The 14,408-nt window shown below is 50.7% G+C and overlaps 1 protein-coding gene across 3 annotated transcripts in view; it reads left to right on the top strand.

Moving 5' to 3' along the window:
• Positions 1 to 2,799: 2,799 nt before the first annotated feature.
• The window catches only part of ASTN2 (astrotactin 2), a 950,477-nt gene continuing 938,868 nt past the window's right edge, over positions 2,800 to 14,408 (top strand). For all 3 annotated transcript variants that reach the window (XM_017504318.2, XM_017504317.2, XM_017504316.2), the window contains exon 1: positions 2,800 to 3,354. In XM_017504318.2, the coding sequence (XP_017359807.1) occupies positions 2,916 to 3,354 (439 nt within the window). In that variant the 5' untranslated portion in view covers positions 2,800 to 2,915. The remainder of the gene's footprint in view (positions 3,355 to 14,408) is intronic.

Below are 14,408 nucleotides of genomic sequence, written 5' to 3'. Positions count from 1 at the left end.
TGTAACCACTGCAGCCAAGCAGAAACAGGGCCCTGCCCACTGCTGACATCGAAGATACTGGGCCCCAAACAGTAGAACCTTTTCGACTAGCAGAGACACCTGGATGGAACTGCCCCGACTATTGCCCTTTTGGCCACCAATGGATTCTGCCTGATTCTGGCTTATTTTCCAGCATCTGGGGCTGGTGAATCTGATTGGTGAACCCTGGGTCATGTGCCCAAGCCCTAGCTGCAGTGGAGGCTGAGAAACTATCCAGAAATGTTAACTTCTTCATGTGAGGTGGGCTGTGCCTTAAAAGATAAAACACCCTCTGACGTAGGAAAGTGATTTATTCACTTGCTAAGCAGTTGCAAAGAATGCCAAATGCCAACTTTAACCTGGAATGCCCACTCCCTTGGTACTAATCTTTATGGTTCAACTCCAATGCCACAGCCTCTGCGAAGGTTTCTTTCATTTCTCCAAGTACCTCATCTTAGGAAACACGTCTGCCTGCCTCCCTGTTACCTGAGATATTTGTGTGCCTGTCTCCTTCCAGCATCCCACCCCCTCATCCCAATCTCTATGAGCTCTCCAAAGGCAGGAGCTGTGTTTATCCATCCCTGCATTACCATATAGTGCCTGGTAGGCACCTTGAATATTTGGTGATGAATGAATGAATGAAAGTGTTGGTCTCATTTGACAGGCCTTTGTACCAGAGGTCCCTGAAGGACTTGCACAGACTCTGCCTTACATAAGGGAGCCCTTTTTTCCTGGTGTGCTCTTCTATAAATGGACTATGTCAGCATATTTGAAGAAAGGGGCATAGAGAATCAGAAAGCCCCATTGCGGTGGATAGTGGCGGATTGTGAGGGTACAAAGGAGAGACTGAGGGAGGCAAGCCGAAATATTTTGGAGGAGTAAATGTACTAGAACAGGCATCAGAGAGGCAGGAGACCGTTTAGAATCAGAGGACTTGAAAGGCCAGATTCCATTCCCCACCCCTGCTCACCCTTTAGGTTCACAAATTAGTAAACTGAGTCAGGAGAAGAATAACTTATAAACCTCACAAACCTCACAAGGAAGTATAACCAGCTGTGCTCATGTAGGTTTACCTTTCACAGCATCTTTGATGGATGGGCTTTTCTAAGGTCACTGAGGACAGTGTAATTTAAGGGAAAGAGTCAAGGCTTTGAAGTGTAGTGTTCAAATCTCAGCTCTTCAGCTCATTGGCTATATGACCTTGGAAAATCCTTTCACCTCCCTGACCTCCTGATCTCAGTTTCCTCATACGGAAAATGGGAATCATAATATCCCATCTCATTGATTATGGTCATGTAAAAAAGCTAACATATGTACATGCCTGGCACTTGGAGAATGCTTAAAAAACACTATTATTAAGTCCAAGGTCACAAAACGGCTTTTGCTTTTTCCCTTATTTTCAGGGCTCTGCCTTTATCCAACGTCCATTAAAAAAATGTGATGAGAGAGGAGAAAAGCAATTTATATGAAGGGTTAAAGACAGAAAGGGGGAAAGAGATAGAAGAGGGAAGAGCTAAGAGAAAAGTGAATGCACAGAGACAATACAAAAGGTGCAGATGGGTAACCTAGACAGAGATGAGAAATGGCTCACAAATTATAGGGAAGCATTTATAAGATTAAAGTCAAGATGAGGAGGAAGGAAATGAGTGGAGAGATGAAAGAGAAAACAGAGACAGGGAAGATGAAGAAAAGTAGGGGAGTGGAGAAGGGGGTGCAGGGGCACTTGACCCCTGCAGAGGTGTCATTTCCCTGGGGGGTGTCAGGTATGTGGGTCAGAGACAGAGTCAGCCCAAGGCTAAAGGGTGCTGTTTCTGAGGACCTAGCTCGACTGGAATCTAGAAAGACTGCGGGTGAAGAATTGGTGAGCACACTGGTTTTCTGGGACTTGGGCAGAGGATCCAAAAGCCCCGGGAGCCAAGGACAGACAGAATAGTAGGTCTCTACCTCACACCCTTTTCAGGAATTTCACACAGAGAGCAGAAGCAGCCAAGTAGAGCTGCTCCAAGCTGGGAGTAGGGATCCAAAATAAAAGAGCGTGAGTGGGCTGGCTTGCAGGGCGCCAGCTAGGGGGCCAGCACAGGCCCGCTGCAGTCAGCTGGGGGGTCGGCGTTAGACCGTGGAGTTCGTCGCCCCTCGGTCCATTAGCGATTAGTGCTACACGAAGACCTGGATGGTGGGGAGAGGAAGGGCGCGGGTAGCGGGAAAATGAATGCCTAAGTTGAGGCCAAGTGGGTGAGAAGGGGGCTCTGAGACCACAGGAAGTTATTTCAGAGACTGGAAACGGGTAGGAGATTGAAGACAGGACTTGTTCTTGGGCCTGAAGGGAGACAAAGTTAAGTCTTGGCCATCCAGGGGGCTCCCTATCCCCAAGAAGGCGGGGCCTTGAGCAAGGCCGGGCCAAGGTGCGCCCCCAGGTGCAGCCTCTGGGTTGAGCTGAAGGTGGGGTGAAGCCAGGAGGGCTGGGTTGAGTTGGGGGAGGGGGGCGTTGGTAGGACCCGCGGGGGCCCTAATATTAGAAATTTGGGGAGTTTGGGGAGGGGTGTTGTGGCTAAAAATGCTGTGAGGGCGGGATTGGGGGATCCTGGGAAAGGGGAGGGAGCGACTGGGACTTGCACGAGGCCGGGCGGAGCCTCCGAAACGCTCGGGGTCTGCGGGGGGAGCCGGAGACCGGGGACGGGCGGCGGGGCCCGGGGAGGCGGCGCGGGGGGGCGGTCCAGGGCCGATCGGGAGGCGGAGCCCGGAGCCGGGGGCTGCTGGCGAGCGGCTCTCTCGGCTCCTTAGCTCGGGCGTCCTGCTTCGCTTCGGCGTCCGCCGTGGCCGCCGCTGCCTCCTCTTCCTCCTTCGCCGCCACCGCCGCCGCCGCCGCCGCCGCCCGCAGCACCGCAGCCCCTCCCGCCATGGCCGCCACCGGCGCCCGGCTCAGCCCCGGCCCCGGCTCGGGGTTCCTGGGGCGGCCGAGGCTCCGCTTCCACCCGGGGCCGCCGCCGCCGCCGCCGCTGCTGCTGCTGTTCCTGCTCCTGCTGCCGCCGCCGCCGCTGCTGGCCGGCGCCACCGCCGCTGCCTCGCGGGAGCCCGACAACCCGTGCCGGCTGAAGACCGTCACGGTGTCCACACTGCCCGCCCTGCGGGACAGCGACATCGGCTGGAGCGGCGCCCGCGCAGGGGCCGGGGCTGGGACCGGGGCCGGAGCCGCCGCCGCCGCGTCCCCGGGCTCTCCCGGCTCTGCCGGCACCGCCGCCGAGACGCGCCTCCTGCTCTTTGTGCGTAACGAGCTGCCGGGGCGCATCGCGGTGCAGGACGACCTGGACAACACCGAGCTGCCCTTCTTCACCCTGGGTAAGGCTGGGCGCCAGCACGCGCTGCACCCCAAGAAACCCCGAGCCCCTGCGTGAGGCCGGGCGGGTGGCGGCGCCCTGGGGATCCCCGCCCGGGGCTGCCCCGAGTGGGGTTGGCAGAGGGCAGAGGAGGGGCCCGGAGGTCGCACAGGTGGTTGAAAAGGAGCATGGGGAGGAGGTCCTGAGAGCGCGCGGCGGGACCCTGGGGGCGTGCCAGCCCTCCCGCAGTGGGATCCTGCCCCTCTGCCTCGAGCTCTGCCGGATCCATCCCAAACGCCGGAGACCTCATTAGCTGAAGGTGCTCTGGCTAGGGGCCGGGGCATCCCAGATCCTAAGCCAGCTTCTGGTCGAGCCGCCCACTTCTCCTGCGGGCACCGTCACTGGCCGCCCGCCGTTCCCGCCCCCTCGCTCTCTCCTCGGAGTTGTGGGTTCTGCCCTTCCAGATGGATTTTCTTCAGAATCGGAGCGGAGTAGCTCCATGTGGAATCGCCCAACCCGCAAAAGCGTGGCTTCCGCATGGGCTGAGTGACCTTGGCCAAGTCGTTTCCCTGCTCTGGGACTCAGTTTTGGCCATCTGTGAAATGGAGAGACTTGAGTGATTGCTGAGGTCTGGGTTTCCGAGTCCCAGGTCTCCACGTTTAGAGCCCCCCTCTACCCGCGTTATCGGCTTCTTTTTCTGCCCACCTCCCGGCAGAGAGCAGGTTTGTCCTTGCAGCTCACTTCCTGGGCTAATAATAATAACTTAAAGGCAAGAAAAAATGAAAGGAGAGGAGACGGGTGTGGGCGGGGGGCTCCAACGGAAAAGTTAATCAGAAAAGTTCGCCAGCAGCTTGCTGCCTGCTGGTTCCCTGCGCGAGTCCCGGAGGAGTCGGCCCTTCAGTGGAGCTGTGGGAAGCGCGGCTGATTTCCCACCCGGGTAATTGATAGCTTAATTATCTCGGAGAGCGTTTACAAAAATGTTGTTCCCCTTAGCTCTCCCGCGCTCGCTTCTCCTCACTCTCCCCTCCCCTCTTGGGGGCGCGGGGCCTTATTGGTTGTCGGAGCCTGGCCAACAACAGTGCCTGTGAGGCGCCAGGGGCTCGCCCAGACCCCGAGCTCTTCTTCGCCGGGTCTTTGCCTTGGTGGGATCCGCCTCGGGCAACGCAGGGTGCCGGGCCCTCCAGGTGAGAACCTTCAGGATCCCTGAACCTCCGAGGTTAACTCCTTGCTCGGCTGAAAAAACCCACAGGATCATCAGCGGACTAAGCTCCACTCTTCTCGTAGCCCTGCTATTGTTAAAAGTATTTGTGTGACCCACTCCCATACTGTTATGCTACCGCCTCAGGGGATCTGAGTGAGTGCCAGTCGTTCTCCCGCTCTGAGCTTGAACCTCGGGGTTCCGGCCCCTGTACCCGCCCTCGCAGGCTGTAATCTGAGCGTGCCGAACGTTTCGGGAGGCGAGGCAGCGGAGCGCCCTGCACGTTCCCCGGGGACTCCCAGCGGCGGCGCGTCTGGCGGCGACGCTCCAGGCACACACACACTCACACACACACACAGACAGGCGCATACTCGCGAGCGGACACACACAGACCGGTAGCCCTTCCCACGTGCACCCGTAGGGCTGCCCATGTCCGAGAAAGCGAAGGAGGGTGGAGGTGGTGTTCCTTAGGGCGCCGCCTGACTAACCTCAGGCTTGCCGCTGGCTCTTGCCACCTCCCCGTAGGGAAGGGTCCTTATGGAGATACAGAAGGTATCCCTTCACTACCACTTCCAATCCTGGCCTTCTCCTTTCATCCTTTAGAGCTCTCTACTCCGGGGTACTCTGAGAGATGAGGGGTAAAATTCCTCCCGCCACCCAAATGGCTATTCAAGTGAAGGGTTGAGGAGGTCCTTGGGTATGGCCTGACTTGGCAGTGAGGGCCACAGCATTCCAAGTCTCTGAGGATATGACGGACCCGGGATTCCTGGAGCTGACGATCTTTACCATTTTTAACTTTGGCTTTTGAACGGGATGGGTGCCTCTGAGCCTGGGACAAGCTGAGTGAGGAGCTGAATGAGGAACTGGAAGTCTTGACTACCCCAGGACCCAAATGTTGCTCGAGAGTCCCCTGGCAACCTGCACGGGGAGACTTCCGCCTCCTCAGATGCACGGCCCCTGAGCCTGGCAGCTGGGGACCCTCTGCCCCTTGGAGAGGACACGGCTGGCCTCCTTGGCAGTACTGAGCCCTTTGCAGGGGATGGGGTTCTTGCATCCTCCTTTCCTCCCTAGCGCCCTGGACTGGCAGCTTTAGGCGCTCCCAACGGGGATTTGGCTAGCGAGGTAGTCACCAGATGGCTGGGTATAGCAGGAGCTGTGTAGGGAGACGTGGGATTTTTATTTGTGTTGGTCTTCGACTGTTTGTGTGTAAACACAGAGTGCACAATGAGCTCTGGGAGGGCCAAGCTGGCCGGAAATGAGGGTTGGTGGTGGCTGGGGGTTGGGATTGTGGTAGGGGTGAAGGGGTGGTGGTGGTAGGGTGGGGTTGGGGCTGATACTGTGAGTGATTTATGGCCATCTCTTTCTATCGTCCCAAGGCAGCCCCATCCCATCCCTACTTTTACACATCCTGCCCAGTGTTTGTCTCTGGCGGGTTGGGCATCTTTCACTATCACCTTGTCAGTTCAGGGGATTTGGACATGGCCAGTACCACAGCTGGGCATGCAAAGTTGGTAAATGCCACTCTGCCAATAGTGGGGAGTGTGGAGCCACCACTAGGGGGTGATGGTGTCCACCAAAGCCCTGTGGTCATGCTTTGGGTCCTGGGACCAGAATCAGTGGTGGTAAACCATCCGTGGCATTAAAGGGGGACAAAAAATATAAATAAAAGGTAGAATTCTTACTCAAACTCCAGTAGGGGACCTCAAAGTAATTTTGCACACACTGTCTCCCATCTGCATGCTCCAAGGTCACCTTCATACATGGCCCAGCCTCCCTCCATTCTGCCTCTTTTGTTTCAGTGATCAACTACTATTGGTAATAACTAGACTGTCTGCAAGTCTTTTTTTTTTTTTCCAGATCATTTCCTTTTTTAAAAAATTTCTAGTCTCCCTGTGAAATTCCAGCCTGCCTTAAGTAGATGGAAGTTTTCTTCAGATGTGAAATATCTCCCAAGTTTGTTTGCCTGGGACTCTTCTTTAGATTGTGATTGTAAGTCAATGACATTGACAAAGTGAAACTCCCTGAAAGTGATCAAAGAATAGCAAATAGTTATTGAATCCTTAATGTGGTGCTAAGAGCTTTCTTCCTGCCTTGTATTATTAATTCACATAACATATATGGAGTGGGCTTTACTGTTACTCCCATTTGCCAGATGAGGAAGCATTTTTTGAGAGGTCAAGCACCTAATCCAAAGTCATACTGGGAATACATGGCCAGACCTGGAACTGGAATCCTGGTCCGCCAGACACCTACATTCTTGTAGGTTGCTAAACTGGCATTCTGAAGCAAATATGAAAATTTTGCAGGGCATGATGCTGAGTAGAGGGGGATAACAATCATCAAGATTGTCAAAGACAAGAGCCTTTCTGCAAAGGAACTTTAGCTGCCTTGGTGAGCTGACCTATGTAAGTTTGAAAGCGAAACATGAGTTAAATGACATCCAATGACCCTGCCAGCTCAAAAGTTTCAGGACTCACGGATGTCAAAGGGCATTTTATTTATTGGTGCCAATGAGTGATGGAGATGATACATTCTGTGGCCTCGGGGAAGGAAGGCATCTCTGTAGACTTGGGGAAGATTGGGGACACTTTCTGGAACAGAAAGAACCTCAACTAGGCCTTGGAGGATTTAATAGGCAAAATGAGAAGTTGAATGCTAAAATGCAGCTTAGAAATTTAACGCTGGTTGGGATCTGGAAATCTCAGCCCTGGCTCACTGTGACCTTGAATAAGTCATTTATCCCCCAGAGCTTCAATTCTTTCTGCTGCAATATGAGTGGGTAGATGAGCCCTAAAATAATCCTTTCGTGTAAAGATTCTATGAACTTGAAGTGCCCTGACCTACTCCGTGACTCTGATAGCTCCTCTTGCTTTGTACTGTCTGTTTTCCTTTACTGGTAACATGAGGGTGGTGGGAAGGGCTGATAGAAAAGAAAGAAGTTGAGCAGGAACAACTGCCAGCTGGGGCTTCTAAGGCGAACCTGCATGTCACTCAGTCGTCATTTACCCCCAGGCAGCCCCTGGGGTCTGGTTGTGGTTTTTGCTTTTATGCCGACAGGTAGGGAAATGTCATCCTTTTTGCTGTGCTTGATAGTGGTCAGGCAAGACTGATTGCCACCTGCTTTGATTCAGCAGAAGCAGGTAAAAGCAATAAAACTGAGTAAGCACCCATTGTCAACATTTTTCGGTAATTTGCTTTGCCATATCAACCTGACAGGAGAAGTGTGTCCTTTGTATTTGGGGGAGGGAGTCAGAAAAAAACTAAAACTATTCATTAGTCCATGTTTAAGTACACCTGCATGCACAGAGCTGGCAGTGTCCCGAAGAACTGTCCCAAAGGATGCTTTTTGCGAGAAGCTGATGGCCTGGAGGAAGGAGGAAGATACAGTTTGAAATGCCAACTTGTTCAGGTCTGCAAAGGTTTCTTGAAAAAGTGAGGGTTCAGCAACCTGGCCAGAGGAATTGCTGGGAGAACGGAGTTTAGCCTAAGAAAAGCAATCCATGGAGGGCTGGAGAAGCTTCCTTTAAATGTCAACAATGAGCTGAGTGTGGTGGCTACTTGGGAGGCTGAAGCAGGGGAATCACTTATGCCCAGGAGTTTCAGGCTGCCGTGAGCTGTGCCCATGCCACTGCACTCCAGCCTGGGTGGCAGGGGGAGACCCTAAAGAAAAGTCTACACAATGAAGAGTTTGTTTTCTTTTGGAGAGGGGGAGGTTGCCTAATTCTAATGAATGTCTCAAAAGATCTGAAAGGATAAAGCTGAGTCCTACAGGAGGCTGTGTCCCCTGGAGCTGTCCAACAACCCAGTATGCTGACCCCTAATGGTGGTACAATCTACCTTATAAGTATTCAAGCACAGACTGGACTTCTGTTTGTCAGGCATTTAAAGAAAGGACCCACACCCTTGTGGATATTTGGGCTGTATACCCTTATTGCTTTCTGGTTTGGTTTTAAAAGTGAACACCCTTTATTTGGAGGGAGGAAAAATGCTTACAAATAGTCGTAAGCTGTGTCTTCTCTAGGGGTTTCTGACCACAGAATGTTCATTAGTATCAATTCCAGTGTTCTTTTCTGTATGTGTGTGAGAGAGATTCTGGGATGGGAAAGTGAGTAAATTTGATTTCTTGAAACAAAGATAGGTTTAAAACAATGTATGTTATTTCTTCATTTGGGCACTGAGTCCCTTACTGCTAATTAAGGTATTTGGGTAGCACTGAAACTTCAAGTTCCCACCTCGGTGTGATGGGCCAGGTTTCTGGGACATTGTAAATAAGGGTCTTTGGTGAGGTAGTGTTTAGTGGCCTCAGATCTGATTCTTCTTCTCTTTTCCACTCACTTCCCTCACTTCATACCCCACCCCACTTCTTGCCATCTCAAAGCTGATGAAATTTATTTAATAATCAGGGCAGAGTGACATCTGTTGTCTCTTCTCAGAAAGTACTAAGTTCCTGAGACAGTATAGGGCAGAGAGAGGGAGGAGTTAACTTCAGCCATTAGTGAGGCTCAGATTTGGTCAAGGCCGACCAGATTTGCTACTTCCTGGGGGATCAGTGATACCAACCGAGGCAGCAGAGGTCTGCAAGCTTTGGCGTGACCCACGGCTTGATCATTTTCCTGAACTGGGCCCTCGGTCTGCGAGATTTTTCTGTGGTTTTAATTTATAGCAGGTGCAGCAGGAGGATTGAGTAGGCCTTTGGCTGGCAAAGCCTCCTGCTTCTCACCTCCTTGCCTTGTTGTACACTAAGCCTGTCTGCCATAGGACATTGTGAACACGTGTGATGTGGGGAGAGGAGGGTAGAGACTGACAGTGACCTCTGAAATGAAGTCTGGGAAACTGTCACCACAGCCATCGACTTTGATGGGCTCCCGGAATCACAGACTCGCAGGGCATTGAATTCACCCCATTTTATATGGTAATGTTGAAGAAACCTACCCTATATTTCAAATTTAAGCCCAGTTGTCTTGAATCCCACACTGTGCCTCTTTCTATCACATTGCTGGGCCTCTCACTGGAGGCATTGGGTTTAAACATATTACAGAGTCTACAAGGTTGTTCAGCATCATAAAGGAGGCCACTCTTTCCTTCTTCCCCTGCCAAAAAAAAAAAAAAAAAATCTAAAAGGAAAAATCTCCTTAGGGAAATTGAATTGGTTTTCCTGCCTGAGTATCCAGCTGATTGGCTCCAGTCTCTCCTAAGCACCTGAGCTGATGGGTTTTGTTCTGGGGCAGAAGGAAGCCTCGCTGCCTTTCACCCTATCTGCCTTTGGGAGTGGGCGGAGGAAGTCTGCTCTTTTCCAGGAAAGGAGAAAAAGAGTCAGGTTTAACCTTGGGGTGGAGCAGCATTAGAGGAGGCCTCGTTTCCAGAGCTGATACTCTCCCAAATTCTCATACGGACCAGCTAGTGGCAACAAAAGATGAGCTACAGTGAGAGAGAGAGCTGGTTTTTCTTTCCTTGCAGCAGAGAGGACAGCCTCTCTGCCCCAGAAAGAGGCAGGCAGCAGTGCTCAGTGATAGTTGTTCTATGCTCTAGCACTTGCTCTCTCCTTTCACTGGTTTTTCTCTACTGACTGTAGCTCTTTTGGACAATAGCCCCCCAAAAGAACTCCCTTTTGAATGGAAAAGGAGTGGGTGGTGACTACACAATACAGGATTCAAGACTGAAATATGTGTAGCTTTCTTACTAGCATACTAGAATATATAAGCATCCAAGTCTGTGAGTGGAAATTTGACAAGGATGTTGTAGGTTACAAACTATGAAGGGAAACCATTTCTTCATTTCCAGTGCTGCAGCTGCTGGCAAGCTCAGGCCTCAACACTTCTATCTACTACAATTTCAACAGTCAACGCACTGGTCTGTCTACCTGTAGTCTTATCCCCTCTAATCCATCCTCTGTACTTGCAGGCAAAATGATTTTATTAAAAGCCCAAATCTGATAATGGCCATCCTCTTGTAAAGCACTTCACTGGTTCCCCATTGTTCTGAGGATGATGAATTTCCCCCTCCCTATTGTAGTAGTGCAAGGTCCCTGATCACACTCTGCCAGATCATTCTCTACTAAGAATGCTTCCTTCCTATTCGGCACCTCTGGCTCACTATGCCCTCGGGAAATTCTTTCTTACCTTTCAAGACCGAATTCAGGTGTCAACTTATTTTTGAAGCCTTTTTGGACCCTTCCACACCAGAGTTGAACACCCTGAGCCTTGATGCCCACCATCAATAAAGGTTGCTATAATCATAGCCAGGGCCTTTGAATTACTGAGCACCAGTGATGTGAGAGGCAGCATTCTATGTGCCTAGGATACATCAGAGGACAACAGACAGAGATCTCTGCATTCAAGAGCTTTTATTTCTCTCTCCCTCCCACCACCCCGCCGTGTGTGTGTGTATGGGTGTGTGTGCGCGTGCATGCGTGCCTGTGTGTTAGGGAGGGGACGATGACAATAGACATAATAAGTAAATAAATTATGTAGTATGTGAGAAGATGAAATTCTATGAAAAAAGGGAAAAACGAAAACAGGGAAAAGAGAAGAGTTCTGAGATAAGGAGATGGGTTTTAATATTAAATAGGATAGAAGGAGAAGAGCTTATTGAGAATGTGAGATTGGAACAAAGGCTAAAAGCAGGCAAAGGAGTTAGCCAAGTGGATATCTAGGAAAAGCACATTGCAGGCAGAGAACAGCTCCGGCAATTATCTAGCTTAGGAGCACACCTGGACCTTTCAAGGGACAGCATGAAGGTCAGTGTGGCCTGAATACAGTGAACAAGCGGTGGTGGGGGGGATGCAGGAAAGAACGTCAGAGAAGAAAAGAAGACCCCAGTCATGTAGGGCCGTACGGACTACTGTTGGGATTTGGGCTTTGACTCTGAATGAAATGAAGAGCTCTGCAGGATTTTAAGCCAACGAGTGCCAAGGTCTGACTTCTGTTTCAAAAGAATTCCCCACTGCTCCGTACAGGAGAAACCATGGCTGCAGGAAAGCCTGAGGAGTCTCTACCGATGAAAAGTAATGGTGGCTTGGAGCAGAGTGAGAGCAGAATTTACTGTGTTTCCTCATCTGTCTCACACTGCTTGCCTATGTATCCTGTGAACAGCGAACGTAACTTCTTCATCTCTGGGGCTGTGGTGACCCACCCTTTACTTGGCACATTGTAGGTGTACAGGAGAGCTTAGAGAGCTAGAACTCTGGGTTTGCTAAGTGTCATCCCAGAATCCATAGTAGACTAAAATTGCACTCATCTGTTAAGGGTGAGCCTAAACACCATCCACCCCACGGAGCCTTCCGTCTTCTGAGCACTCATAGCCATTGCTGCTACCTTCTCCTGTCTCCTGATTATTTTGGGGTGATTTCAGGATGGCTAATGAGAACATTGTGATTACAGGAAAGAGCCCTGTGTTTGGAGAAGGCTCTGTCTTGAGCAGGTTGGAAGCCGCGTAAAAGATTAGAACCGTTTGCATTGTAGCAAACAAAGAGACAATATAAGTTTCGGGGAAATGATACACCATGGTTCTGGGACTGTCAAGTATCAGAAATGGAAACATTAGGACATTATCTAAATGAAACACTTGTGTATAAAGATGGGGAAATCAAGGTCACCAAGTCAGTGGTAAAGCAGATGCCAGATCCCAGATCTACTGACCCCTGTGTGTTTTCCTTCCATCCTAGGGAAGGTCAGCTGGGCAACTGGGGACAGGAGGAGTTGGAATTCCAGCATTGTAAGGTCACAGGCCTTCATCATCCTGGCATAGGATAGGTGATGAAAACCATGACCATTTATGTAACATGCAATATGTCCCAGGTGCCATGATGGTACAATTGTTATCTCATTTATTCTTTCCACAGTGCTGAAGGACAGATGTAGTTCATTCCATGTTATAGGGTGAGCTCTGAGGCTCAGAGGAGTGAGGGAACCTACCCAAGATCACACAGCTGTTATACAGCTAAGCTCAGCCTAAACCCAGGGCTGCCTGTTTCCATAGTCTATGTGCTGTCTGCCCTGCCTGCTGCATCGAACAAGAGGTGCTCTCAACTTTTCATCTCTAGACTCTTTTACTTATTATGTCACCTTCTTCTCATTAACAAGAAGTTGCAGACGTTTCTTATACAGGAACTTCAGGTGTGACAGCTTCACAGGCCCGAGGGACTAAGCACCTTATTCTGTGCTGCCAGGAGCTGACTCAGCAGCTCTCCAGACCCCTTTGCTTGCTCCTTGCTGCTTTGCCAAGAGAGCTTCAGGCCTTGTCTCAGACTCTCCGGAGGCCCCTTGTTATTCCTGGACCCACGTGACAAGCAAACGCCTATGGTTCTGTGCCTTGTTGGTTTCCTTCCTCTCTCTCTCTCCCTTCCTCTCTTCTTTCTACCTTCCCTCCTTTCCTCCCCATCCCCTTTCCTCCTCCTTTTTTCCCTTTTCTTCTTTCCTCCCAACTCTTAGAGTTGTCACCTTCTGTTCTGTCGAGTGTTTACTAGGGGACCAGTGATCTAGTCCTCTGAGAAATTTGTATAAGCACTATGTCCTTTTTTGGGAAATGACCAGGGTGTCTGGTGTCTGAGATGTAGCTGCTATCTGGCTAGGTGAACTTGTTTCTCACTCCTGCTCAATCTCGAGTTGAAATTTGTCCACTCAGTACTCTTTAACATCATCGTGTGCAGTTTTTGTGCTTCTTCCTTGAAGATTGGATCTATATTATATGTATAGACACACACACACACAATTTATTATAATGCTGTAACAGTCCAAATATATGGTGTATCCTTCGAGGTAAAATGTGCCTTTGCGATCCAACCCAACTCCTTCATCTACCTAGCAAAGATAAGTACATTTTCCAAGGTCCCGCAGCTAATCCGCAGGACGACCAAGTCTCTAGCTCAGGTTCTCTGATGGTGGCAGTGTGCTGAAGCGGGACTTTTGCCAGGTCTGAGGACCAAAAGCCCTGGGATCAAATCCTGGATGTGCTAATTCCTAGCTTTAGATTTCTGTCTGCCGCTTCTCAGAGCCTCTGCTTACTCATCAATAAAGTGAAGAAAACATAATAGTCACTTAGTTTTGGAGAGCCCTCCATAACCACATTTCAGTCAGCACTGGGCACTGTGCTCACTTTTTACTGACACTAAGCTGTATGATCCTTATGGAGATAGTGTGTGCAAAGCACCTAGCGTAGCGTCTGGCACACAGCTTGGGCTCTGTGCCTCTTCGCCACCTGGAGTCCTTTTTATGGAAGGTGGTGGAGGTATGAATCAATAATGAATGTGAATTTCCTTTCCCCTCCCCGCTTTCCACTCCCTCATGCTCTGCTTATGCCTCCTCTCTCTCTACCTCCCCTCCTCCCCAGCAAGGCAAAAAAGGATGAAATTGACCATTGATGTCTGCTCATTCTCTTGGAGCTGGAGGAAGCCGGGGGAAGCAGGGAATTCCGGGTTGTTTGAGGACAGTTGGGACAGAAGAGCTCTTAGAGACTGAGTCTTAGGCAGGTGGGTGTTGTGGGAGCAGGCGGGGCTGAATCCTCTCCCTTCTGGTGGAGGCTGGCTGACAAAGCCTTGCTCTCATGCACCCAGGGAAGTCACGAGTGGCTTTGCAAGCAGCCGAAAAGGGAAGGAACATTTCCATTAGCAGAATCAGCAGTAAAGAGATTTCCAGTCACAGTAATAGCTGCATTTGGGGGAATCATTTCAGTGGTTGCTGTGGGCGGAGGAGGCAAGGGGGCGGGGCATCAGGGGAAGGCACAGGAAGGCGTCTGGTGTACTTGCACAGAGCTGGGAGATAGCACCGAATGAGAGCCAGGTGCCAGACAGGGTAACTATTCAGGAGCAGGACTGGTCCTTTGACAAACATTCTGGATTCCCTATTGTCCTCCAAATGGACAGAGCTCCATTCTAGAGGGTC

This window comes from Cebus imitator, unplaced genomic scaffold, assembly GCF_001604975.1.
Source record: "Cebus imitator isolate Cc_AM_T3 unplaced genomic scaffold, Cebus_imitator-1.0 Scaffold320, whole genome shotgun sequence".
Classification (NCBI taxonomy): domain Eukaryota; kingdom Metazoa; phylum Chordata; class Mammalia; order Primates; family Cebidae; genus Cebus; species Cebus imitator.
Note: the sequence above shows the minus strand (reverse complement) of the source record. Positions and strands in the feature narration are given on the sequence as shown.